This window comes from Rhinopithecus roxellana, chromosome 4, assembly GCF_007565055.1.
Source record: "Rhinopithecus roxellana isolate Shanxi Qingling chromosome 4, ASM756505v1, whole genome shotgun sequence".
Classification (NCBI taxonomy): Eukaryota; Metazoa; Chordata; class Mammalia; order Primates; family Cercopithecidae; genus Rhinopithecus; species Rhinopithecus roxellana.
Window position 1 is genome coordinate 172773182 of NC_044552.1, and position 26639 is coordinate 172799820.

General features: G+C 41.0%; 1 protein-coding gene across 3 annotated transcripts; it reads right to left on the bottom strand.

Moving 5' to 3' along the window:
- Window positions 1-80: 80 nt before the first annotated feature.
- HDDC2 (HD domain containing 2) lies at window positions 81-26639 on the bottom strand. 3 transcript variants are annotated; one of them, XM_010359026.2, is made up of 7 exons: window positions 26371-26637; window positions 25086-25207; window positions 23243-23345; window positions 16032-16100; window positions 1301-1439; window positions 319-442; window positions 81-228 (listed from the first exon to the last, which is right to left on the bottom strand). In XM_010359026.2, exons 1-6 carry the CDS (start codon window positions 26452-26454, stop codon window positions 345-347), a joined length of 615 nt encoding a protein of 204 aa, XP_010357328.1. In that variant the 5' UTR covers window positions 26455-26637; the 3' UTR covers window positions 81-228; window positions 319-344. The 3 variants fall into 3 exon arrangements, with proteins under 3 accessions (XP_010357328.1, XP_010357327.1, XP_010357329.1); XM_010359025.2 differs by having other exon boundaries at window positions 81-442; window positions 26371-26639; XM_010359027.2 differs by lacking the exon at window positions 23243-23345 and having other exon boundaries at window positions 81-442; window positions 16032-16113; window positions 26371-26639.

The following is a 26639-nucleotide window of genomic DNA, read 5'->3' on the forward strand; positions in this document are numbered from 1 at the left end:
GAATCTGGCCTTCGGGGATATTGGTAGTTAAGTCAGAATAAGATGATTTTAAATCTCCAATAAATTTTAAAACTCCAAAGTTTTAGGTGTTTAATATTTATTTATTTAGTTCATAAACAGGCACTGCCCCCTCCAGTCTTCATCCATGGCACTTTCGTGACCGCTTCCTGTTCTGTGGCTTCTTTTAGTGCCCAAGTTATATCACATTTCTTGCTGAAGTCCAGACAACTGAAAACAAACAGACTCACATCTAGGGAAATCAAGAGACCAACAATGGCAAAACACAATACAATGAAATGGAAAAATAATGGTGTTTACAGGAGTGCAGCAATGTAGAGAGTGTCTCAGGAGTGTGGCTCACTGGCAGCTGCAGCTATGTTAGCGTTTCTTTCTGCCTCAAGTTCAGAAACAAGCTGGACTATCTCAGGGTGACTGAATTTTCCTGCAAAGCAAAAGAACAGCAAAAAATACATTCCCATATTGACAAGAGAGTACATTCATTTCCCCAGCTTGATCCCAGGGTTCACTGGGGGCTCTAGTCTGTGATCTGACCCATGCTTCACTCCAAAGCAGAAGGAGACTGCAGGTCCTGGGAAGCGGTCGAAGGGGACCACATGGCATTTACGCTCTGTCACCCCAGGTGCAACTGAGAATAAGGATGAGACTCAGGCAACGAATCATCAATTAAGTAGAGCTAGGGGAAACTTCACCAGGCTCCTGAGTGCCTCTACCAGGAAATATGGGAAAACTCAGGTGTGAGAGCTCAGAAAGCTGAAGACAATCTCTGCCCATCCCAAACCTGTAATTAAGTAAGGAGAATGAAGCACCTACATATGAAAAGGCAAGGAGGAAGATCAGAGGGGCTAGGCCGGCTCAGGATGTAAACAAGGATGTAGGTGTCTCTCTTGTAAACACCTCTACACTTCAGTTGGCTGATCTGTACTGTCATCCCTGCTCCTCAGACCTCCCCAGATTTCTGCTTTGGTAGCAACCAAGCTCTAAGCTATCATAGGTCCATGACGGCTAGCATGGGGGACTGTTCACCCCAACATCTCTTCTCTCACAGTCTGTTCTTGCCTGTGTTTGTTGTTGCTTACTGTTCATTCCACATTAAACTCTATTCCATTTATTTCCTGTCCTCAACCTCTTACCCGAATGTTTCCTTCCCTTTGTTTTTAGATGCTCCACGTGAAAAGGTCAGATAAGGGTACTAACAGTGGGTTTCCCTAATGTTAACATTGGTCACTACACTGAGTAAGCCAAACTAAAACGGACTCCTGTTGAAAATGGTGTTGAGTACCTGCTGTGGAATCATAGAAGTCTTGCAGTCTTCCAGGTTCGTGTTCAAGGTCTTCATATTCAGATGCTTGAAGAATCATCTCACATTGGTCTAGCTGCTTCACAAATTTGGCTTCTGGACTAGATTGAGTCTCGTACTCCTAAGTAAAGGGACAATTAAAGCAGCATGATTAGCACTGCACAATAGGGTATCCTGGGAAAATTCTGACTCTGGTACCAGAAATCAGAGTGACAGCTACAAGTACATTCTGTATCGGCCCCATTTCTCTACTGTTTAGAAATCCTTCAGAGACACTTCTCCTGTAATTTCACAGCCTAACACCAGGACTCTATACAAGAAAGATGTGCTCTCCATTCTAAGTATTCTGCCAGAAGCCGTGGAAGTCTCATATATTCATCTTACATACTTCCAAGATCTTTTCTTCCTGTTTAATACGTCTTCATTTTAAGATCGTTATTCTTTAGTCTACCTAAGTAGTTTAGATATTTTTGACTTCAAGCTGATGTTTCATCTTATGCCTCTCAAACTTGTATTTCCCTCTCCATTTCATGTCAGGTTTCCTTGTCATTTGTAAATGAATTTCTAGCTTTATCATTTACTTTTGGTTACCACTTCACCTGGGAATCTCTTTGCTTACTTTCCACATAGGGGTAGATTTAATTAAGTTTCTCTGGGTTAAGACTATTGAGGACACAGCTAAGATCTGAGGTTTACATGCACTGGTGTGTGCATGTGTTGCAGCAGGAAGGTGGTGAATGTGGTGGATGGGAGCAGTTTTTTTACTTTTCCCTTCCCACTGGTCCCTCCCTCTGCAGTGCAGACTTCGAACAAGAAGCTCCAGGAGGTCTGCTTCTTATAGAATTCGATGCTTGCCACCCAACAGCAAGTCCCAATTAATATTATATAGATTCATTCTTCTATTAAGACCAAAGTGCTCCCAAATGGTTTCCCTGCCAAGTTCTTGTTTGTAATTCTACCCCAGATGTGTTCAGATAATAAACCTGTCACGATTTCTTGGCAGGGTGATGTGATATGAATCACTTAAAGGTTTCTTAGTTTTTATTACATGCTTATTCTTATAAAGGCAGCTACTTGGATTTGATAAAGCTGAGAACTGTACAGGGGAATCATTTAAATATGGAACCAAATACACTTTGCTTTATGTCAAAGGCACTTAAAAATAATTTCATTTTATTTGTTTATTCACATTCACAGTTATATATTTATGTTTAATAAATTCAAGTTCATGATTTCACAAAAGGAAATGGAATACTTCAGGCATAGCAGTCTGGAATTTTTTTTTTTCTGTTGAAAGTTGAAAGTGAGAAAAATATTTAAAGACCATTAGGAAATACAATACATCTTATAACAAATTCTTGTGAACTTACAGATTTCTTTTAAAATAAATACAAATTATTGAAATTTTTCCTCAAAAAATAATGATATAGGCATTCTCCAATAAAAAGGCAAAGCACACAAAATAATACTACAGACAGAACTCTAGGGGTGAGAAGAAAGATTGGCATTTGGAGAAATTATTCCAAGTAGCTCTTAATGTCAGGAAGAGTTGGGTTCAGATTTGCATCTCAGAAAGGTCACTCTAACTACAGGTGGATACTATCTAGATTGGAAGCAGAGAGATCAGATTCTAAGACTGTAGCACTAGCAGAGATGTTATAGGAATCTGGTGTAAGATAGTAACAGTTAAAATGGAAAGAAGTGGTAGGATTTAAGAAATATTAAGGATAAAGAAGTGAACTAAAATATAAAAGTAAATGAGAAGGAAAACTGAAAATGACTGCCTAGTTTCTGGTTTGAGTAACTAGGTTCATGATAAAAGAGTCAGCAAAAGAGAAGAAACAGACAAAAACTGACACAGCAAAGAAATAGCAAAACCCAAACAAAAACTGGGGGACATGACATTCCAATCAAGTCCAAATATATTCCAGTAGAGACAAACCACCTCCAGTCATAAGCCCTGCATGACACCAGCATGGGAGTAAGAAGATTAATGTCTGATGGACTTGAGAATAGGAGAATCTCAAAAGGGCCAAAAGGTTTTCTCTAGAAATCTCACATTTTAAGAACAGTAGTTGACACTGGGAGGGATCTTGCCCACTCTAGTAGTGGATGAGCACAAGGAGCTTACATCAAAGACAGCCCAGCCCTATTGAATTTTCCAATCTGACCTGCTGGGACTCCTTTCCAGGAAAGGGCCCACATGAGGAGAAACTGCTGGGAAGAAAATCAAAATTGAGTGGGATACAAATAACACAGATGAAAAAAAGACCCAGATAAAAATGGGGAAGGGGAACAAAGCCAGGAGGACATCTCTAAAAGCAAGCCACCACATTTTTTTTTATGCCACACTAAAAAAAAAAAAAACACAACAACAACAAAAAAGCAGAAGCAGCTCTGAAGTTAAAAATGCAACTTGTTCTCACCACAAAATATAGTATGTGAGGTAATGCATATGTTAATTAGCTTGATTAGCCATTCCATATTTATGTATTTCAAAATATCATGTTGTAAGCCATAAATATAAACAATTTTTGTCAATTTAAAAATAAATAAAAATAAAAAAACAAAGAAAAACAGTAACCAAATTTCCTTTCAAAGTTCAGTAAAACTAATTGCCAATCAAAATAAGCAACTGAAAAGCAGAAAGGTCATATCCTATATAGCTATCCCATAAGATAAAAAGAATAAGAAGCAAAATAACATCTCACAGCCAATTTGTGTCAAAAAGACATATCAAAAATATACTACATTTTTAAAAGAGAACTCGAATCTATATTTCAGAAACAGATAAAAGACATTAAGAAAATGATACAAGACGAGATTCCCCGGGCAAGATGGCCGAATAAGAATAGCTCTGGTCTGCAGCTAGCTCCCAGCAAGACCAAAGCAGAAGGCAGGTGCTTTCTGCATTTCCAACTAGGGTACCCGGCTCATCTCATTGAGACTGGTTAGACAGTGGGTACAGCCCATGGAGGGCGAGCCGAAGCAGGATGAGGCGTCACCTCTCCCAGGAAACGCAAGGAGTCACGGAACTCCCTCCCCTAGCCAAGGGAAGCTGTGAGGGACTGTGCTGTGAGGAATGGTGCATTCTGGCCCAGACACTATGCTTTTCCCATAGTCTTTGCAACCCACAGACCAGGAGATTCCCGCAGATACCTCACTACAAGGGCCCTGGGTTTCAAGCACAAAACTGGGCAGCTGTTTGGGCAGACACTGAGCTAGCTGCAGGAGTTTTTTTTTTCATACCCCAGTGGCACCTGGAATGCCAGCGAGACACAACTGCTCACTCCCCTATAAAAGGGGCTGAAGTCGGGGAGCCAAGTGGTCTTGCACAGTGGATCCCACCTCCATGGAGCCCAGCAAGCTAAGATCCCCTGGCTTGAAATTCTCGCTGCCAGCACAGCAGTGTGAAGTCAACCTGGGATGCTTGAGCTCAGTGAGGGTAGGGGCATCCACCATTACTGAGGCTTGAGTGTAAACAAAGCTGCTGGAAGTTTGAACTGGGTGGAGTCCACCACAGCGCTGCAAACCCGCTGTAGCAAGACTACCTCCCAAATTCCTCCTCTCTGGGCAGGGCATCTCTGAAAGAAAGGCCGCAGCCCTAGTCAGGGGCTTATAGATAAAACTCCCATCTCCTTGGGACAGACCACCTGGGGGAAGAGGCGGCTGTAGGTGCATCTTCAACAGACTTCAATGTTCCTGCCTGCTGGCTCTGAAGGCAGTAGTGGATCTCCTAGCACAGTCTCAAGCTCTGCTAAGGGCAAGACTCTCTCCTCAAGTGGGTCCCTGACCTCCGTGCTTCCTGACTGGGAGATACCTCCCAGCAGGGGTCGACAGACACCATATACAGGAGAGCTCCAGCTGGCATCTAGGGGGTGCCCCTCTGGGATGATGCTTCCAGAGGAAGGAACAGGCAGCAATCTTTGCTGTTCTGCAGCCTCTGCTGGTGATACCCAGGCAAACAGAGTCTGGAGTGGACTCCCAGCAAACTCCAGCAGACCTGCAGAAGAGGGGCCTGACTGTTAGAAGGAAAACTAACAAACAGAAAGCAATAGCATGAACATCAACAGAAAGGACAACCGCACAAAAACTCCATCCAAAGGCCACCAACAGCAAAGACCAAAGGTAGATAAATCCATAAAGATGAGGAAAAAACAGCACAAAAAGGCTGAAAATTCAAAAAATCAGAATGCCCCTTCTCCTACAAAGGTTCACAATTCCTCACCAGCAAGGGAACAAAATTGGAGGGAGAATGAGTTTGACAAATTGACAGAAGTAGGATTCAGAAGGTGGGTAACAACAGACTCCTCTGAGCTAAAGGAGCATGTTCTAACCCAATGCAAGGAAGCTAAGAACTCTGATAAAAAGTTACAGGAATTGCTAACTAGAATAAACAGCTTAGAAAGGAGCATAAATGACCTGATGTAGTTGAAAAACACAGCATGAGAACTTCGTGAAGCATACACAAGTATCAAGAGCCAAATCAATCAAGGGGAAGAAACCATATCAGAGTTTGAAGATCAATTTAATGAAATACAGCGTGAAGACAAGATTAGAGAAAAAAGAATGAACAAAGCCTCCAAAAAATATGGGACTATGTGAAAAGACCAAATGTTTGATTGGTGTACCTGAAAGTGACGAGGAGAATGGAACCAAGTTAGAAAACACACTTCAAGATATTATCCAGGAGAACTTCCCCAACCGAGCCAGACAGGCCAACATTCAAATTCAGGAAATACAGAGAACACCACAACAATATTCCTCAAGAAAAGCAACCCCAAGACACATTAATTGTCAGATTCACCAAAGTTGAAATGGAGGAAAAAATGTCAAGGGCAGCCAGAGAGAAAGGTCGGGTTAGCCACAAAGGGAAGCCCATCAGACTAACAGCGGATCCTCTGCAGAAATCCTAAAAGTCAGAAGAGAGTCGGGGCCAATACTCAACATTCTTTAAAAAAAAGGGCCAGGCACAGTGGCTTATGCCTGTAATCCCAGCATTTTGGGAGGCCCAGGTGGGCAGATCATCTGAGGTCAGGAGTTCAAGATGAGCCTGGCCAACATGGTGAAACCCCATCTCTACTAAAAATACAAAAATTAGCCAGGCGGGGTGGTGGGCACCTGTAATCTCAGCTACTTGGGAGGCTGACGCAGGAGAATTGCTGGAACCCGGGAGGCAGAGATTGCAGTGAGCCGAGATTGTGCCATTGCACTCCAGCCTGGGCTGATAACAGCAAGATTCCATCTCAAAAAAAAAAGGAAAAAGAAAAGAATTTTCAACCCATAGTTGCATATCCAGTCAAACTAAGCTTCATAAGTGAAGGAGAAATAAAATCCTTTACACAGAAGCAAATGCTGAGGGATTCTGTCACCACCAGGCCTGCCTTGCAAGACTTCCTGAAGGAAGCACTAAATATGCAAAGGAAAAACCAGTACCAGCCACTGCAAAAACAAACCAAAATGCAAAGACCATCGACACTATGAAGAAACTGCATCAACTAATGGGCAAAATAACCACCTAGCATCATAATGACATGATCAAATTCACACATAACAATAACAACCTTAAATGTAAATGTGCTAAATGCCCCAATCAAAAGGCACAGACTGGCAAATTGGATAAAGAGTCAAGACCCTTTGGTGTGCTGTATTCAGGAGACCCATCTCATGTGCAAAGACACACACAGGCTCAAAATAAAGGGATGAAGATTTACCAAGCAAATGGAAAGAAAAAAAAGCAGGGGTTGCAATCCTAGTCTCTGATAAAACAGACTTTAAACCAACAAGTATAAAAAAAGACAAAGAAGGGCATTACATAATGGTAAAGGGATGAATGCAACAAGAACACCTAACTATCCTAAATATAGGCTTCATCTTTGTGATGCAAGGCTGGTTCAACATATGCAAATCAATAAACATAATCCATCACATAAACAGAACCAATGATTATTTCAGCAGATACAGAAAAGGTCTTTGATAAAATTCAACAGCCCTTCATGCTAAAAACTCCCAATAAACTAGGTATCGATGGAACATATCTCAAAATAACAAGAGCTATTTATGACAAACCCACAGCCAATATCATACTGAATGGGCGAAAGCTGGAAGAATTCCCTTTGAAAACTGGCACAAGATAAGGATGCCCTCTCTCACCACTCCTATTCAACACAGTATTAGAAGTTCTGGCCAAGGCAATCAGGCAAGAGAAAGAAATAAAGGGTATTCAAATAGGAAAAGACGAAGTCAAATTACCTCTGTTTGCAGATGACATGATTGTCTATTTAGAAAACCCCATCATCTCAGCCCCAAAACTCTTAAGGTGATAAGCAACTTTAGCAAAGTCTCAGGATACAAAACCAATGTGCAAAAATCACAAGCATTCCTATACACCAATTAATTATAGACAAACAGAGAGCCAAATCATGAGCAAATTCTCATTCACAATTGCTAGAAAGAGAATAAAATACCTAGGAATACAACTTACAAGGAATGTGAAGGACCACTTCAAGAAGAACTGCAAACTACTGCTCAAGGAAATAAGAGAGGACACAAACAAATGGAAAAACATTCCATGCTCATAAATAGGAAGAATCAATATTGTAAAAATGGCCATACTGGCCAAAGTAATTTATATATTCAATGCTACTCCCATTAAGCGACCACTGACTTTCTTCACAGAATTAGAAAAAAACTACTTTCATATGGAACCAAAAAAGAGCTCATATAGCCAAGACAATCTCAAGCAAAAAGAACAAAGCTGGAGGCATCATGCTACCTGACTTAAAACTATACTATAAGGCTACAGTAACCAAAACAGCATGGTACTGGTACCAAAACAGACATTTAAACCAATGGAACAGAACAGACGTCTCAGAAATAACAAGACACACACCTACAACCATCTGATCTTTGACAAACCTGACAAAAACAAGCAATGCGGAAAGGATTCCCTATTTAATAAATGGGAAAATGGCTAGTCATATGCAGAAAACTGAAACTGGACCCCTTACTTTCACCTTATACAAAAATTAACTCAAGATGGATTAAAGATTTAAACATAAGACCTAAAACCATAAAAACCCTAGAATAAAACCTAGGCAATACCATTCAGGACATAAGCATGGGCAAAGACTTCATGACTAAAACATCAAAAGCAATTGCAACAAAAGCCAAAATTGACAAATGGGATCTAATTAAACTAAAGAGCTTCTGCACAGCAAAAGAAACCATCATCAGAGTAAACAGGCAACCTACAGAATGGGAGAAAATTTCTGCAATCTATCCATCTGACAAAGGGCTAATATCCAGAATCCACCAGGAACTTGAACAAATTTACAAGAAAAAAACAAATAACCCCATCAAAAAGTGGGCAAAGGATATGAACAGTCACTTTTCAAACGAAGACATTTATGTGGCCAACTAACATATGAAAAAAAGCTCATCATCACTGGTCATTAGAGAAATGCAAATCAAAACCACAATGAGATACCATATCACGCCAGTTAGAATGGCAATCATTAAAAGTCAGGAAACAACAGATGCTGGAGAGGATGTGGAGAAATAGGAATGCTTCTACACTGTTGGTGGGAGTGTAAATTAGTTCAACCATTGTGGAAGACAATGTGGCGAATTCTCAAGGATCTAGAACTAGAAATACCATTTGACCCAGCCATCCCATTACTGGGAATATACCCAAAGGATTATAAATCATGCTGCTATAAAGACACATGCACACACATGTTTAATGGGGCAGTAGTCACAATAGCAAAGACTTGGAACCAACCCTAATGCCCATCAATGTTAGACTGGAAAAAGAAAATGTGGTACATATACACCATGGAATACTATGAAGGCATAAAAAAGAATGAGTTCATATCCTTCACAGGGACATGGATGAAGCTGGAAACCATCATTCTCAGCAAACTAACACAGGAACAGAAAAACCAACCACCATATGTTCTCACTCGTAAGTGGGAATGGAACAATAAGAACATACTGGCACAGGAGGGGAACATCACACACTGGGGCCTGCCAGCGGGTGGGGAGCAAGAGGAGGGGTAGCATTAGGGGAAATACCTAATGTAGATGACAGGTTGGTGGGTGCAGGAAACCACCATGCCACATGTATACCTAGGTAACAAACCTGCACATTCTCCACATGTATCCCAGAACTTGAAGTATAAAAAAAAAAAAAAAAAAAGAAAGAAAATGATATAAGACATAGAAGAACAACATAAAAACAGTGAAATGTAAGATAAAAGGTTGTTTTAGAAACTAAGCAATAAGGAACACAAGGGTAATTAAATATGATAAATAATGCCTCAAGAGAAATAGAAATGGAAAAGGAGGATAAGTTTAAAAGCTGAACAGAAATGAAGATGATATAAAGGGTTTGATATAAGGTGACAAATAGTGAAGACAGGCAAAGAAGAACCAACATGCAGATACAGAAAAGTCCCAGAAAAAAGAAAAGCAAAGCAAAAGGAAAACTATACCTCAAGAAAACCTTAAAATTAAATTTTTTAAAAAAAATTTCAAAGTATATATTGAAAATGCATGCTAAATACCTAAGGATATTAACCCAGAATGAGCAACATGAAGATACATTCTAATAACATTATCAGACTTAAAAGAAAAAAAATCCTTTGGACACCTATGTAAAAAGAGTATCTGGCATTTAAGGAAAATAAAATTATGATCAGACTTGGACAGCTTCTCCATATTGTCAGAAGTTCAGTCAACTGGAGATACACTTGGCTTAACAAGTACCCTTTTAAAAATGTCTCTCCCCATCTGTCCCTCAAAGTACAGGTGGGGCTTGATGTAGAGCAGTATAAGGATCCTGGGACCTTAAATCTTCAATCTGTTACTTCTATTTTGATATAAATAATCTGATTTAAGATATTCAAGAAAAGAAACTGGGAGCAAAGATTTTACATGTGGTGAAACTGACTTTCAAATATAAAGAACACAGAGAAACTATTAATAACATGCAAGAAGAAGGAATACTGTTCTGTGAGCCTTTCATGAGGAATCTATTTGGCAACAAGTCTCAGAAAACCAAAACTGTTGAGAAATTGACATAAGGACTGGTGATGAACATAACTATATGGTTACCTGTAGAAGTAAAACTAAATGCAGTTAAAAATGAAAAGGTTATAGTGTGTAATGGTGAAATGTTTTAGCAATGTAGATATAGTCCAACTATTTAAAAAAATAGGGTGACTCAGGGATAGTATTGGCAAAACCATTTTTAAAATTGTTTTCAGTAATCAGAATTAATGATGGTGGTGTATAAAACTGTCATTCTGAGACCGGTTCATGTGTAAAGAGGGATAAAGCAAATGAGTATGTATAAAACATTCTAATGCTAGCATCGTCTCTGTACTATAGAGCCAGAATTCCTGTTGTGGAAAAAAGGATATGTACCATAATAGAGAAGTGGTTAAGTAAAACCTCTGTAGTACTGAAGCTGAATTGAAAACATCAGTATGAACTCACAAGGTATTATATGTACAATGACCGTCCATAATGCTCATTATGTGGTCTTGAAATACCATTTTCTATTTTAAAATAAACAAACAAAAAGCAAAATAGGAGGTCAGGGTGGAATATGCTCAAGATGAAGCTGGAACACCCTGCCATGTCTGCTATCGAAGAAGCATTATTTCCTATATGAACTGTAATCAGAGTAGATGAGAGTGAAGCACAAAATTATTTCAGCTAATAAATAAAAACAAAAATAAAATATTAGAATATTACCATTCTGAAGCCCTGAAGTATTAAGGAATGTAAGCATGAAGAAAAACTAGTCATTATGTAGTGCATGACAAAAGAATCCCATATGCCCCCCTAGTTTTGCCAAAAGGTTCCAACCTGAGTCTGATCCAGTCTGTGGATCCAGCCGCCAATCTGTATAAAATAAGAGAACAGAGGAACGCGACCCGCACCACGAGTGTGCAACTGGGAAACTATGGGAAACTCTATAGGCCAAATGGTCTGGATTCAACAGGTAAATTATAAGAAAAAGAAAGAAATGAAGGGGGAGACTGTAGATTGAAGGAGATTTAAAAGACATTAAGCTTTAAAAAAAAGTGAGCGTGATTTAAACTAAAATTTCTAGAAATGAATAGTTAAGTGATTAAACCTTAAAGACATTCTAGGATATCTGTGAAAATCAGGGTAGTGGTTAATTTGGGTGGGGAGGGTGTTTGGATCAGGGCACAGGGAAGGGCTTCTGTGGTGAATGAAAAAGTTCTAAATCTTTACCTGAGTTGTAGTTAGAAGAAAGTTATCTTTCTAATAACTCATTATGCTACTCTTGGGCTTTTGCATGGTTTTGAGTTTTTTATTTCTCGATAAAAGGGTTTAAAAATAATATAAATGGCAGAAGAGAAGAGGTACAGGTGTGAAGCTGTTGAGTCGAGGTTCCTGTGCACGATTAGGTGGAGCTGTTCAGGAGGCTGCTGGATTTATGTGTCTGGGGTTTAGGAAGAAGGTTTTTCAGTAGAATCTATGGAGCAATCAGCACATGATTGCTGAAGCACAGGAGGGGTGTGGAGAGAAAAGAAGGCCAAGGACATGGCCCTGAGAGGAAGACACAGATTCTGAAGATGTAGGTTGAAGGAGGGGAACATTTGAAAAAAGAAACAGCCAGAAAGGCACAGAGAAAACCAGGAGAGGGCAATCTCACGACCTGAGGGATGAGGTTTTCAGCATGGGAGTGGCAACACCTCACGCTGCCACAGTGTCAGGCAGCACACAGGCAGAGCGGGGTTGCCGAATTCAGCCACATGAAGGCCGGCTGTGACCTTGGCAAGCAGTGCCTGGTGGGCCTGTCAGTCACAGCATGGTGGCCGTGAGGAAGCAGAAGCGGGAAGTGCAGGCAACTCCTCACCTGTTTAGTTGTAAAGAGAAGTAGGGAAATGTGGCATTCAGGGAAAATTATTCCGAAATAGGATTGTGTAAACATATTCGCAAGTCTTCTAAAAAGCTGGAAAACTTCCTATCTGACAGCGTGTATGTTCTCAAAGAAGGAATAGGCAAGAATACTTGCTATAAAATCAGGGAGAAGTGGCAAGGTAGATGCTTGAAGAGAGGGCTGAACAGCTGATGTGGGGCAGAGACAGGGGAGGGGGAGAGAGGGGCAGGGAGGTGACCTGAGGCCCACTGATGGGGTGCTAGCAACCCTGAGGCTCTGCAGAGCCTGGCGGCCAGGGCGGCTGTGACCCCAGTCCCCAGGCACAGAGACTCTGAATCAGTGTTTCACAGCCTTCTGGTAGGGTAGGAGAGGACATGTGACCAAATGACTCAGATTGGGGTTTCGAAGAGCAACAGAGGGGCAAGGAGTCCAAACAGGCTGGAGATTCAAATTCTAGGTCCTGAAAATGGAGGACTAAATAGGCAGAGGAAAGGAAAACAGTAAGATTAAACATTTCCTTCTTCCTGGGGAAAATGTTGGCCCTGAGTGAAGTGCTGATCTCTTGAAAGTTTATCTTTTGCATCTTCCCCTCTCCAACCTCCTAGCAACTCTCCCTCCAGGGTCCTGGGGTCCTCATGCTACTCTACATCAAGCCCCACCTGTACTTTGAAGAATGAATTGGGGGAGACATTTTTAAAAGGGTTCTTGTTAACTTAACTGTATCTCCAATTGACTGAACTTCTGACAATGTGGAGAGAAAACTTGGGGTTAGAAACAATCCAAGGACGGTGGGGAGTGCTAGGCATTTCACATGCAGGAGAGACTCCCCTTATGCCTTGGGGCTGAAAAGGACATTTCTTTAAGGCCAAACGCAGGTGGTGGAGTAGACATTTTCTGTGATACTTTCAGAAAAAAAAAAAATGTTGTTTCTTGGCTTGGTGAAATGTGATTTCACCTTCTATGATAAAAGATAAATTATAATCAAGGATGTTTAATGGCTGCAAATAGATGTGATCCTCTGGGCTGAGAAACATTTTAAAGTGATAAATAGTTGTAATTAGCATTTCTAAAACCAATCAACTGTCATTTTCTATGTAACTAATGCTATTCTAAGCTCAATGGGTACAGAATGACCCTACTTTCTTAAACTAAAAACCATGATACATGGACTGGAGAGAGAGAAAAATAGAGCTTACTATGTGCCAGGCAGTATCCTCATTGCTTTATGTATATTAATTACTTTAATTCCTATAACCCTATAATTATTGCCATTTTACAGATGAGGAAATTGAGGCATAGAGATTAAGTAAATTGCTCAAGATCTCACAGCTAGTAAACAGGGGAGCCACTATTTGAACCCTGGAAGTCTGAAGCTTATGTACTAACAATAGACATGAAGTATCAAATGCATAAATTATTACAGAAACTTGTACTGTGTTGAATACTATGTTGAAAAATGTATGTACACCTACAACCTATAAATGTGACCTGTGAATGTAACCTTACTTCTAAACAGGGTCTCAACAGAAGTGATCAAGTTAAGATGTGGTCTTACTGGATGAGAGTGGACCCTTATTCAATAGAGGGAAATTTGGACATGGGTTCTGACATAGGGCCAATACCATGTAACTACAGGGAAGAGACTGGAGTGATGTGACTGCGAGACAAGGACTGCGATAACCAAAAGCTACAAAGAGGCAAGGAAGAATCCTCCTTTTGCTTTTGGAGAGAAATCTTTATCAGGCTTCATTAATTCAACAAATGACATTTATAAGATGTAAAATTGTTACCTGTTTAGGGGTTATCAAGTGTTTTAATTCACTGTGTTTTATATTTATTCAAATTCAAAGCCATTCTAAATAGCTTTTGTAGCATTTATCTTTGGAAGACACTACAGTAAATTCTGCAGTAGTTTTTCACCAGTTGCTGATAGCTAAGAAAATACTTTGATAGATAACTGCCACCATGTTTACAATAATTAGGCAAAAGGTACAAATTATTGTAGAAGTTTTTCAAATTATTAATACAAGAGTGTTTCCCCCTTAGGCGACAATACATGAGGTGCTATTGTTTTTTCTTTTATGTATAAGATGCAACCTAACTCCACTCCATTATTTTCCAACATATAAGGAATGTTCTGAAAGTTCATTTGAAAGTATATACTTTGAGACAAGGCCCACTTTTCTAAAGAAACCCTGCTATACCTAGTAGTAACAGGTACCATCTGAGCCAGGTTCCAAGTTAGATACCACACATACTTTGCCAGGTTTAATTTTCATGATTATTCAACGAGATAGGTATTGAAGGCCTACAATCTCTTATCTTAAACCCTGGGGCCAGAGCTTTGAGATTTCAGCATTTTCTTATTTTAGAAAAATAATATGGTACATGCGGTATATACTAAGTCACGCCTCTAGTGAGGTCTGGGACAGCACTCAGTTGCCAGATGAAGATTTCTGCATCAAAGCACACTAATTTTCATGCCAAGAGAGATGGATGAGGACTCTAAATAGCCTCACGTGGGTTCAGGTAAGATTTGCTGTCTAATGAGTTCAGGTCAGGTCAAATTTCCTAAAAACTGGTTCTCTGAACTTTTCGAATTTCATAACTGGGGATAAGGGTGTGGGAACCTGTATGACTCTCATTTTCTAGTGGAGAAAATGAGGTTAAATAGAGTCAAGTAACTCATACGTGAGTGTGTAAATAGGAGTTGGAATTCAAACTCAGGTCTCTGGCTGCAAGGCTCTGGTCTCTGCATCACACCTGAATGCCTTAAAATGGCTATTTCATCCCATCATCAACCCAAACCACAGAAAATGGCAGTGCCAGACAGAATCTGAGCATTACATGGCATTTCTAGGAGAGGGAGTTGTACAGGATTTCAACCCTGGGCACTTCCCCTCTCACTCCTAAGACAAGGGACGACCTGACCCAACACATGAGGCAGTAAGACAGGAAATTCTGCCAGCTTTGGCAGAGGCAAAGCGGGAAGGGGCCTGAGTGTAGAAAGGGAAGGTGGAAGATCAAGCTCTAAGACAGGAGGATGAATATGAACTTTGAAGAAAACGTGAAAAGTAAGAGTGGGAGGGAAGGCTATCCATGAATAAGAGGAAGTTTAGGGCTCAAGCAAGGAAGGGCCAGTGTGGACTGGCTGGAAGACAGAAACTGTAATTAGAAATGGGAATTGATTTTTTCCCCTTCACAAATGAAAGACAACAGCAGAAGACGGAAGCAATGGGAAAAAAGAGCTGAACCTGCCCTTTCCTTCCAGCCCAACCTCCCTTCACCGTCAGCAGCACTGGGAAGGGAGTGAGCACTGGTAGAGCCCTGTTCCATGGCACGCATCTCTGTGGCACTTCACCTTTGCCTCATCCAACCCTAACAACCCTCCGGGGTCTTACAGATGAGCAACAGACTCAGCGAGGGAAATGTGCCGAGGTCACAGAACTTCAAAGTGGAGAGGTGGGATTCAATCCCAGCTCTGAACTATCCCCAAGTCCATGTTCTTTTCAAGGACCAAAAATGGGTGGTCGTGGACAAAGCAGCAAGAAATCCAGGGCTGTGAGTCAAGTGCCAGGAGTTGGGGTGGGGAGGGAAATGGGGAACTTGGAGAGATACAAAATTTCTATCCATCAGGAGAAATTTCTGCAGCAGCTGGGAAGTGACAGACATAAACCACACAGTAATAAGTTAAGAGACCCCTTGTTAAGATCGTCTAAGTCAACTACAGCATCAGGGAGCCATATAAATTCAGTTACAAATTAAAAACAGTAATGCATTATATATACTTACTTCCCAAAGTTCATAGAGCTCCTTTCTGAGGTCCTCTGGTAGTAGTTGGGTTATCTGCTTCATAGCTTCCTGAAATATCAAACTATTACTTTAATTATATTGACATTTATCAAAGTTAACAACTACTCTGCAAAAGACAAATAGTTCGGATTCTTACAAACAACTCCCACAGGGGCAGCAGAGTAACTGGCCTATATTGGACAATATTTATAGCTTGTAAGGAAGGCAGGCAGTTGTATACCTTAAAAAAATAAGTGTAATCATTCATATGGGCTTTGCTTAGCACCTATTTTGTGATCTACAACACAACAGACACAGAAAAGGACAATGAAGAGGTCATAAGACAATTACAAAAATATCAGAGGTGTTCCAAGGATTTTACATCTGTGGATAAATCACAACATACCACATACATTTCAATCATAAGCATACGAGAGTTCAAAACAAACCTGAGTGTGGAGAATGGAAAAGGAATACTGAATTACAAAGCTCAAAGAGATTTTTTGTATATTCATTTTCTATTGTTAATATGTTTTCATTGCAAGATGTAAAGTACAACACAAATGAGCAATTATTGCCATTAACATAAATGAAGTTACATGATAGAATTTTGCAGACTCACAGACTCACAGGCTGAAAAGGGATTTTAAACAGCACTTAGCTAAACCATCCATGTAGTATCTGAACCCTTCAATAGCATCATGGAACACTTCTATTCTCTTTCCAAAAATGTATGCAGTGGGAGGGAGCCTAGTACCTCAAGAGGCTGCCTGCATGGCTTTCGGCAGTACTGGCAGAAATTACTTTCTTATATCAAGCTGAAAATTTTCCCTGTAGTTCTTCTACCACACCTAACCCATCCCTCCTGCTTTCCTCTCACCCACAAACACAATGTCAAACAGGTGGACAGTGACCCCACTGGGCTGGACTATCTGTGGCCACAGTGACTGGTCCAAGAGATAACCTTATAATTCAAACCAGGCCACTCAGGGGCCATCTGCATTTGTCAAGAAAAGGCTAGGAGAGAAGCCATATTCCCCACCACAAGGAGAAGCGTGAGAGTTAGCCAAAACCTAATGAAAAGCAGAGACGAAATAAGAGAGTAGAGGTTGGCCTGTACTTCTAGGCTTTCTGTACTTTCTAGTCCCAAAGATTTCAGGAGCTACCCTTATCCACCAGTCTCCTCCTTTATTTATGAGTTACTCCAGTATCCTTCCTTTATTTCTGAATTACTCCAGTATTCTCAAATGGCTTCAAATTCTTTCACCACCTTCACTCCATACCTTTTAATCAGCCTCAGTTCTTCTAACCACAGAGGCTAGGCTCTTTGAATGGAATATGGCTATAAAAACCATTTTTGGCAATATAAAGGTCTTACATAAAATAAAACAGTGAGTTGCAGGAAAGCAATGAAAACAAAATTGGACATTTGTGTGTATATTTATTTATTACTGGGAGAAAAAAATGTTACAGAATACAACCACTTCCAGAGCAAACCACATTTGCCAATGTCAACAATCCACTCTTAAAAATAACATCACCATCTTGAATGGCTTATTGAGTTACAGAGTGGCAGCATCACACTACCCTTAGTATGAAGAAATTTAGTGTTATGTTGTACATGCATTCTTCCTTGTTTCTTTTTCATAAATTTCAGCCAAGAATACTTGAGAAAATACTTTATATTTTCACAAATCAACTGTGTCTTTATAGATTGCTTTTCTCTACACTATTCCAGAAACACAAGTTTGCCAATTACTTCCAGTTGAAAAGAAAGAACTAAATCATATGTACATAAAGGTATATGAAAATCTCAACTTTAGAATGCAAATATGAAAGTCCTGCTCTGACAAGAGACTATTTTATTCTCTTTAAAACGACACACCCAGAACTGCATACAGTGATTTATGTATGATCCAAGGTGGAAGAAAATGGAATCATCACCTTCCTCATGCTAGATACTATATTCCTTTAAGAGCAGTGTAAGACTGATTTGGCTTTTTGGCGATGATGTCCAATTACTAAGTTATTAATAGGCTTCTTGTTGTTTACAATCACCATATTCTTTAAAAAACAGAACAGCAAATACATTGTTGCTCTCTTCCTGAAACCGAACTATGATTTTCTGAATCTAGGCTGATTGGTATTTGTTATCACACAATCAGAACTGCATTTTTGCAACCTTGTAGAGAGTTAATATTCTTTGTTTGGCAGCATATACCAGAATCAAGCCTACCTTTTTAATTGGACCCTCTGATATCAACATGGCTCAGGTCCAGGGTACACAGCTAAGTATGCCAGTCTTTCCCTTCCTGGCAAGCAATGAGCCCTGCCACTTCCACTTCTATACTGAGTTTCACCTTGTTGTTCAGACATAGATTTAGAGTGACAGCTTCCCTAGCCTCTTCCTCTATTAGCAAAATATGTCAAAAATCTGCCTAAAGTGCTGAGCTGAATGAAGCTTTCGGCAAATATTTTGTGTCAGTTTTGTGACAAGTATCTGGAAGGTATTATTCATCATTCAGACATTGATGAGGCTGAAGAGTGTAGCAGTCAACTGAAGACCAGATCCAGACTGGGTTTCAAACCCAGCTCACCATTTATTAATACTAATTGTGGAACCCTGAGCAAGTCATTTGACCTCTTTGTCCTTCAGGTTTCTCATCTACACAATGGGGTCAAATAATGGTACCTACCTAAGAGGATCATAAGGATTAAGCAGTTAATACACATCAAGTGCTTATTATGTGCCAATACTAAGCACTTTATAAATCTGGCACATAATAAGCACTCTATACATGTTTGCTATGTTTTTCATTTTCTCCTTCTTGTCATGCTCACTCTATAATAAAGCTCCATTCTCACTGTAATCTCCCAGTTCTTTAGCAACTTTAACCCTCGCAGATATATGCATACCACGACTCTGCCTTCTGTTTCAATAAGGTTTTCCCTTTGCAAAGGAATATGACCTGCCACCGCTGTGTTCCAGCTTCAAGTTCCACTTCACTAGATCATGGTGATCCTTATCAGACATCATTTATCAACTCGCATTATAATATCAAGTGTATGTTAATATGTTTAGGAATGAGGCCAGACTATAAGTATTGCTTTTGGCCCCCTTTCTAAATTTGCTTCTTCTATGCCCTCATTCTCCCTTTCATCTTAATACCCACTTTTCTCCAAAACAATCAGCCCGCCAGGTTTATCAAGTACAGTTGGTCCTCCATATCTGTGGGTTTTGCATTAATGAATTCAACCAACCATAGATTAAAAAAAAAAATTGAAAAAAAGATACAAATAAAAAACAATAGTGTTACTATTTACATAGCATTTGCATTATATTAGGTATCATAAGTAAAACAGAGATGATAAAGTATATGGGAGGATATGTGCAGGTGATATACAAATATGACACCATTTTATCTTGAGCATCTGCAGATTTGGTTATCTATGGGGGTCCTGGAACCAATACTCCATAGATACTGAGGGACCACTGTATTTTTTCTCCCTCCTATATCAGTTTAGAGGCTCACTGATCTAGCCAGCAAGGGCAAATGAGGTTTCCTGGTTCTCATTATGCGGATTCCACCAGGAGCCAAGAAATCCTCATTTAATTATCTTAATGCATGGTTCAGACATCCAAATCTTGTTCATAAACACCATCTGCACAAAGAATTGTTCACCTTTCTCATTTTCTTCTCTCTTTCCAAATCCTGACCAGCAGCAGGAAGAGGCAATAGAACATCAGTGCTCTCCAAACCTTTGGTTTCTTGTCCAAGACCTTGTGATTCTTTAAGATGTTTCCCCATTGCCTTCTGCTTATGACATTTATTCCCTTGTGAATCAGCAGGAGTGGGCAGCAGTCAGGAGGTTTAATGAGGCCTGAAAGGTTTTTCATCAAAGCCAGGATATAGCATCCTGGAAGGCAGCGGTACCCTCTCTGATTGCTCAGGTCCCCTCTGTGCCTGTCCATGGGGTGTCACCAGCCAGGACTCAGCTCTTGTAGGAACAGTCGTAGGTCTTCCTCACTTCCTGTTGTTGGAGATGGTTTACACTGACTGGTTCTTCTCCAGAAGGTTTTGACTTGCTCCTCTGTGGAGTGAATCTCAAATTCACTGTGTGCTTCCAGAGGGAAGTCTGTCTTTTTTCTCTGGGCCCCATTTCTCCTTGCCTTCTCTTCACTTTAAGGTCTTCGATGACTCACTGGTACTTTAGAATATGACTTCTCATCCACAATGTCCAGATTTACCCTTGAATAAAACTATCCTGCAATGAGCTGTATAACTGAGGAATTTTTTCCCTTCCTTTCCCTCTGTGTTATACTTCATTACTCACCATCCTCTGGTTCAGGTGCCAATTCCTTTCTGCAACTCAGAATCTCGAACTAATTGGTTTCTTTTTATATTAATTCTGCCAGGCAACAGAACAGTTCTTTATTCATAGCAGTGCAGACTCATATAGAGAAACATTTCCTTAGACTCCTCCCCTTTTCCTGTCTTGGTCAGCCTGTATCTTGGACCTAAACTTTGGCAGGAAGAACACATTCCTTATACGATTCCCCTTGTGCCTATACTTTTGGGTAGGTTGGAACTCTTAAACTGGGACCCTCATTCCTTGTGGCCCTTCTTACCTTTGGAGGGCAAAAATCCTGCTGGCTACTGAGCCCCTGTTAGTCTATAGGTATATTCAAAATACAGATCAAAATGGAGTTTCTTATGTCTTCCTTTTCTACAAAGACACAGTAACAGTCTGATCTCTCTTTCCTTTCCCTACAAGCTCCAGTCTCCCCAGCTCTGAGAATAGACATTTAAGCCTACTTGCCCTGTTAAACTATCTCACTAAAGACTCCTACTACTCAGCAATTTAGGACCAATCTCTTAGGCCTCCAATAAAAGTAGCTAGCAATAACTCTTGAATTGAAAATCAACCATTCAGCATTCAAAAAACGCTTCCTTCATTTTCCAACTTCTGCTTCAAACACATCTTCCTCGTTTGCCCTGGGCTCTGGGTTTAGAGTCCAAATTGATGCTAATTTAATACATTATTGATGTTATTCATTTCTTTCTAATACAAATATTTGATTTTTCTTTACCTTCAACCCCTAAGTTAAAGGAGTAACTTAAAATTTACTAAATAATAATTATAATAATGATTCGATTTGTGATTTATAGAACTTCTCTCCAAAGAGCTTATTTAGCATCTAGAATTCCTATAACCTCATTTAAATTCCAGCTATTTCCACTATTCTAATGAAAGTTGTACTATCTACATCTACATATTAGGGAGAACTGAAACCAATACAATTTTCTGTCCCTGTGTTAAACAAAGCTGGGAGCAGATATAACCCCTCTTACTGTGTTAAACAAGGATGAGACAAGTGATAGGGTTTGGATGTTTGTCCCCTCCAAATCTCATGCTGAAATGTGACCTCCAGCATCAGAGGTGGGGCCTAGAAGGAGGTATTGGATCATGGGAATGGATCCCTCATGAATGGTTTAATGCCATCCCCTTTGTAATGAGTGAGTTCTTGATCAATTAGTTCAAATGAGATGTGGTTGTTTCAAAGAGTATGACACCTCCCTACCCTCTCTCTCTTGCTCTCGCTCTTGCCATGTGATGCACTTGTTCCCCCTTTGCCTCCCATCATGATTAGAAGCTTCCCAAGGCCCTCAACAGGAGCAGATGCCGGCGCTATGCCTCCCATACAACCTGCAGAACTATGAGCCAATTAAACCTCTTTTCTTTATAAATTACTCTACTATTAAAAAGTCAAAAAAGACTTTTTTTTCTCCACAGCTGGTGAGGCTGTAGGGAAAAGGGAATGATTATACACTGTTGGTATGAATGTAAATTAGTCCAGTCAGTATGGAAAGCAGTCTAGAGATTTCTCAAAGAACTTACAGCTACCATTCAATCCATCAATCCCATTACTGAGTATATACCCAAAAGAAAATAAATCAGTCTACCAAAAAGACACATGTACTCATATCTTTACTGTTGCACTATTAACAACAGCAAAGACATGGAATCAACCTAGGCACCCATCACTGGTAGACTGGTTAAAGAAAATGTGGTATATATACACCATGGAATACTATGTAGCCATGAAAAAGAATGAAATCATGTCCTTTGGAGCACTGTGGATGGAGCTGGAGGTCATAATCTTAAGTAAATTAATACAGGATCAGAAAACCAAATACTGGATGTTCTCACTTGTAAGTGGAAGCTAAGTATTAAGCACACATACACATAATCAAGGGAACAACAGATACTGTGGACTACTAGAGGGGGGAGGGAGAGGGGGGTTAAAAAAACTACCTATTGGCTGGGCACGGTGGCTGAAGCCTGTAATCCCAGCACTTTGGGAGGCCGAGACGGGCGGATCACGAGGTCAGGAGATCGAGACCATCCTGGCTAACACAGTGAAACCCTGTCTCTACTAAAAATACAAAAAACTAGCCGGGCTAGGTGGCGGGGCCTGTAGTCCCAGCTACTCGGGAGGCTGAGGCAGGAGCATGGTGTGAGCCCGGGAGGCAGAGCTTGCAGTGAGCTGAGATCCGGCCACTGCACTTCAGCCTGGGCGACAGAGCGAGACTCCGTCCCAAAAAAAAAAAAAAAAAAAAAAAAACTACCTATTGGCTTACTATCAGGGTGACAGGATCTGTACTCCAAACCTCAGCATCGCACAATATTCCCATGTAACAAATCTACACATATATCCTGTATCTAAAATAAAAGTTGAAATTAACAAAAATAAAATAAAATAAAAATTACCTGGTCTCAGGTATTTCTTTATAAAAGCTACGAAAGAACAGATTAACACAACAAGCAAAATCCAATCTGCTGCTTACTCCAGAAAATCCCTGCTTCTGGAAGATAAGGCTGTAAACCCCCTAAAACAGAGTCAACACTAACAGTTTACTCTTCAAAACTCATTACGACCTTCCTTCATATGTTTACTAATCTAAATCTATTATGTCCTAAACTGTGCAATCCCAGCTAGTTGCCTAACTTGTCAGATCCATCTTAACACTCTCCAGCCCAGGCCCTGAATCTCCAAAATTATCCTCCCCTGACCTTCCCCTTCCTAAGACACTACTAAGATATCAAGGCAGTATTCTCCCTAACTGCAACAGGTCTCATAAACTTAGCTTTGCTTCAGCAACAGGTTTTTCTGGTGGTTTTTTGCAGAGTCAACAGTCAACACTGACCTCTTCTCGCCTATGTTTTTCTTCCTTGGGGATGTTATCTGCTGGTGCTATGTCCCCAACGATGCATTCTGCCATATCATGAACCAGGGCTAGGCGTACACATCTGATCAGGCAAGAAATGTTGAATAATTACACAGAATTATATTCACTATAAGTTCCTTCTCTATACTCTTCCAAAATTGCATAAAATATATTTTTTTCTCCGCTTCAAAGAGTATTTTAATGTAGTGTTTTCTAAAGTAGTTATATTCTGCCAGCCTACAACAGTTCTGATCAAAACTGTTAGTTCATATTCAATAAAATACATGTGAGTGTAGGGGAAATTGTTAGCATGAATTTTTTTTCTTAAATGGTTTGTCTCTGAAATCTCACTTTAAAAGGCTGATAAATAGGCCGGGTGTGGTGGCTGACACCTGTAATACCAGCACTTTGGGAAGCCGAGGCAGGAGGATCACCTGAAGTCAGGAGTTTGAGACCAGCCTAGCAATATGGTGAAACCCCATCTGTACTAAAAATACAAAAATTAGCCAGGTGTGGTGGCGCACACCTGTAATCCCAGCTACTCAGGAGGCTGAGGCAGGAGAATCGTCTGAATCTGGGAGGCGGAGGTTGCAGTGGGCTGACATTGCACCACAGCACTCTAGCCTGGGCAATAGAGTGAGACTCTGTCTCAAAAAAAAAAAAAATTATATTAACAACTTTCATGTTCCTGACACATGTGAATCATTCAGTAAGTGGTTATGACTATTAGTGGTTAAGGAACGGTAGTTGTGATAACTATCATCAAAACAGGAAGTCAAGTAATGAGATAAATGCCCGATCGGGCCAGTATGTTTTAGCCTCCCATACTACCCAGGCAATACAAGGCCCAACACTGTCCTATGAGATTTCCCTGCGTCTACTCTCTTTCTGGTCCAGTTCAAATCCCAGACTACTCCAAATTGCATCTCTATTGGACTTCACTTTCACTTTGTACTATTTGCCAAAAACTTCCTCAGCTCCACACCATCTGCTGAGTAACAGAGGACTACTCAGGCTTCCCCAATGAACCCTTTGCTGCAGTCAAGTTGATTTATTTCTCATTTGCAAAATACTCCTTTACTTTCCTACACTCAGGGCTTTGGTTTATTTGCCCTTCTCTTTGCATGCAGTGCCTTCTCCTACCTCTCTGACTATGTTAACCCTCTAGAGCTCAACTCAGATTGCACCTCCTTCATAAAGATCAACCAAGAACAGGTGATCTCCCCTACTCTTAAAATACTTAACATTTTCGACTATAACTTATGTTTCACTTCTTATAGAAGTTCTTTTGGGCCTGTGTAAGTCACTTGGGATTTATTTACTCTCTTATATGCTAGTAAACTTACTTTTGTTCTGTGCTCAAAAAGCATTTTAACACTTGTCAATTGAATGAAGGGGGAGAGGATACCTCTTTCTCAGCTGCCTCGCACATACAACTCCAAAAAGAGCCTCACGAATGTATGCTACTACATTCACAATGCTACTACATACATAAAAGGCACTAGAAAAGAGCACACAGTGTACTAATACAATGCTAGAATTTTAGACGTAACACACTCACCTTCAAGGCCCCAATATCACACTTAAGTCTCCTCTGATACCCTAGGCAGGCTCTATCACTTGCCAACAGAAAACCCAGACTGCAGTTTACAACAACCGAGGCAACACAACCCACAACCTAAATATGTATGGTTTGCTTCAAATAATTTTTATCGACCTATAAACTAACCTACAAGGATTTGACACGGGTCTCAGTGGTAAAAACGGGTGCACACCCATAGACCAGAATCCTTCACGGGCATCAAAGTCCAGCTCAGCTTACCGGTCTTTGTTAAGACGGTCATCTTTGATCACCATAGCCATAACTGCCATCCGGTACATGTGATCTGACACGCTCTCCGGCCTCTGGACATTTCTGTATACCCAGCCAGTCCGTGGGACTCTCTGATACATATGAAGAAGAAAAAAGTTTTTAAAAACAAATACTAACTATCTGCTATGCTCTTCAAGAGATGTCCAGGATACAACACACAGACGCTGGGTCCTAGTTTCAGAACCTACTACAAAATGTTTTGCTAAACTAGCTGAAATGATAGACATCTGGAATCAAATGAACTTGAGAGCTCAGAGAATGAAAGGGGGAGAAGACAGAGATAAGTCACAAAGTCCATTGGTCAAATTACTCAGTTACTGATGTATAATTACGGAACATATGCAAGTTCTTTAAAAAAAAAAAAAAAACCTGCATTTTTCCTAACTACAAGAATTGCGGCTTTTTGCCTTCAAATAATCCTACACAAGCAGAAAACACTGTATTGAAGGCTCTGAACGTGAACGAGTGATAGGCTTCCAAATTCTGAGGCACAAGGGGTAAGGGCACTTCTAATTGCTTGATGCTACCACCAGCCAGGACTCTTCCTTTTATTCACATCATAACCTCATCTTGTGAAACTGCATTTCTTCCTCAGAATTCTACATCGCTAAGGATTGTTATAACTAGTAGAGTGGCATGAAACAGATAATTTACTTTGAACTTGGGAGAGAGACGGGGAAGATGCACGTGATGAAACTCGTGTGTATGACATTAAATCCTGTTTGGGGTGTGGCGGGGAGAAAAGTCTTGTTTCTGGAAGTAACTGTGAGACAGAGGTAAAGCGCTCCACTTAAAATCTGCAGAGCCGACAGATTCTATTCTTTCCACCCATGCTCAGAAGCAGCCCCACCCTACACACACACACACGCACACCCACGTGGTTCTGGGGTCTTGAGCCCCGGAAAAGCTCAGTGCAGGAAGGGCGAGGCCGGCTGCTCTCCGGAACCGGCGCGGCTGCAGGGCGGACATCGCGGCCCCCGCAGGCCCCGCGGCCCGGGGCTCTAGGCTCAGACTCCGCGCCGTCCCAGCAGGCCCGGCTGCCCCTCCGGCTTCTTCCTCCGTCCACCGTCCGCGAGGCGCGGCCACATCCCCTGGACTGGGGCCTTTCCCGAATTCGGCGTGGCGGACCCAGCGCAGGAAGGGGAAAGGCCGCGGGCCCAGCGGGGAGCCGGAATCTCTAACGCCCCACAGTCCCGCCCGCTCGGCCGCGGCGTCGGGCCTGGTGCCCGCTCACCTTGAGCTGCCCCACCAGCCGCAGGAACTGCAGTAGGGACCGAGCCCCGTGGCCCAAGAAGGTAGCAGAGGAAACCGAAGCCATGCGGCCACGGACCCTGGCTGGGCGGAGCAGGCCGAGGCGAAGCTCCTCCCCGCCCTCCCCTTGTCTTTCTTCTACCTCCTCTTACTCTTCTTCCTCTTCCTCCTGCCCCTCTTATTCTGACTTCTGCCCCCTTCCTCTTCCAACTCCCTCCTCCTCATCCTCTTCTTCCTCCCCCACTTCCGCTT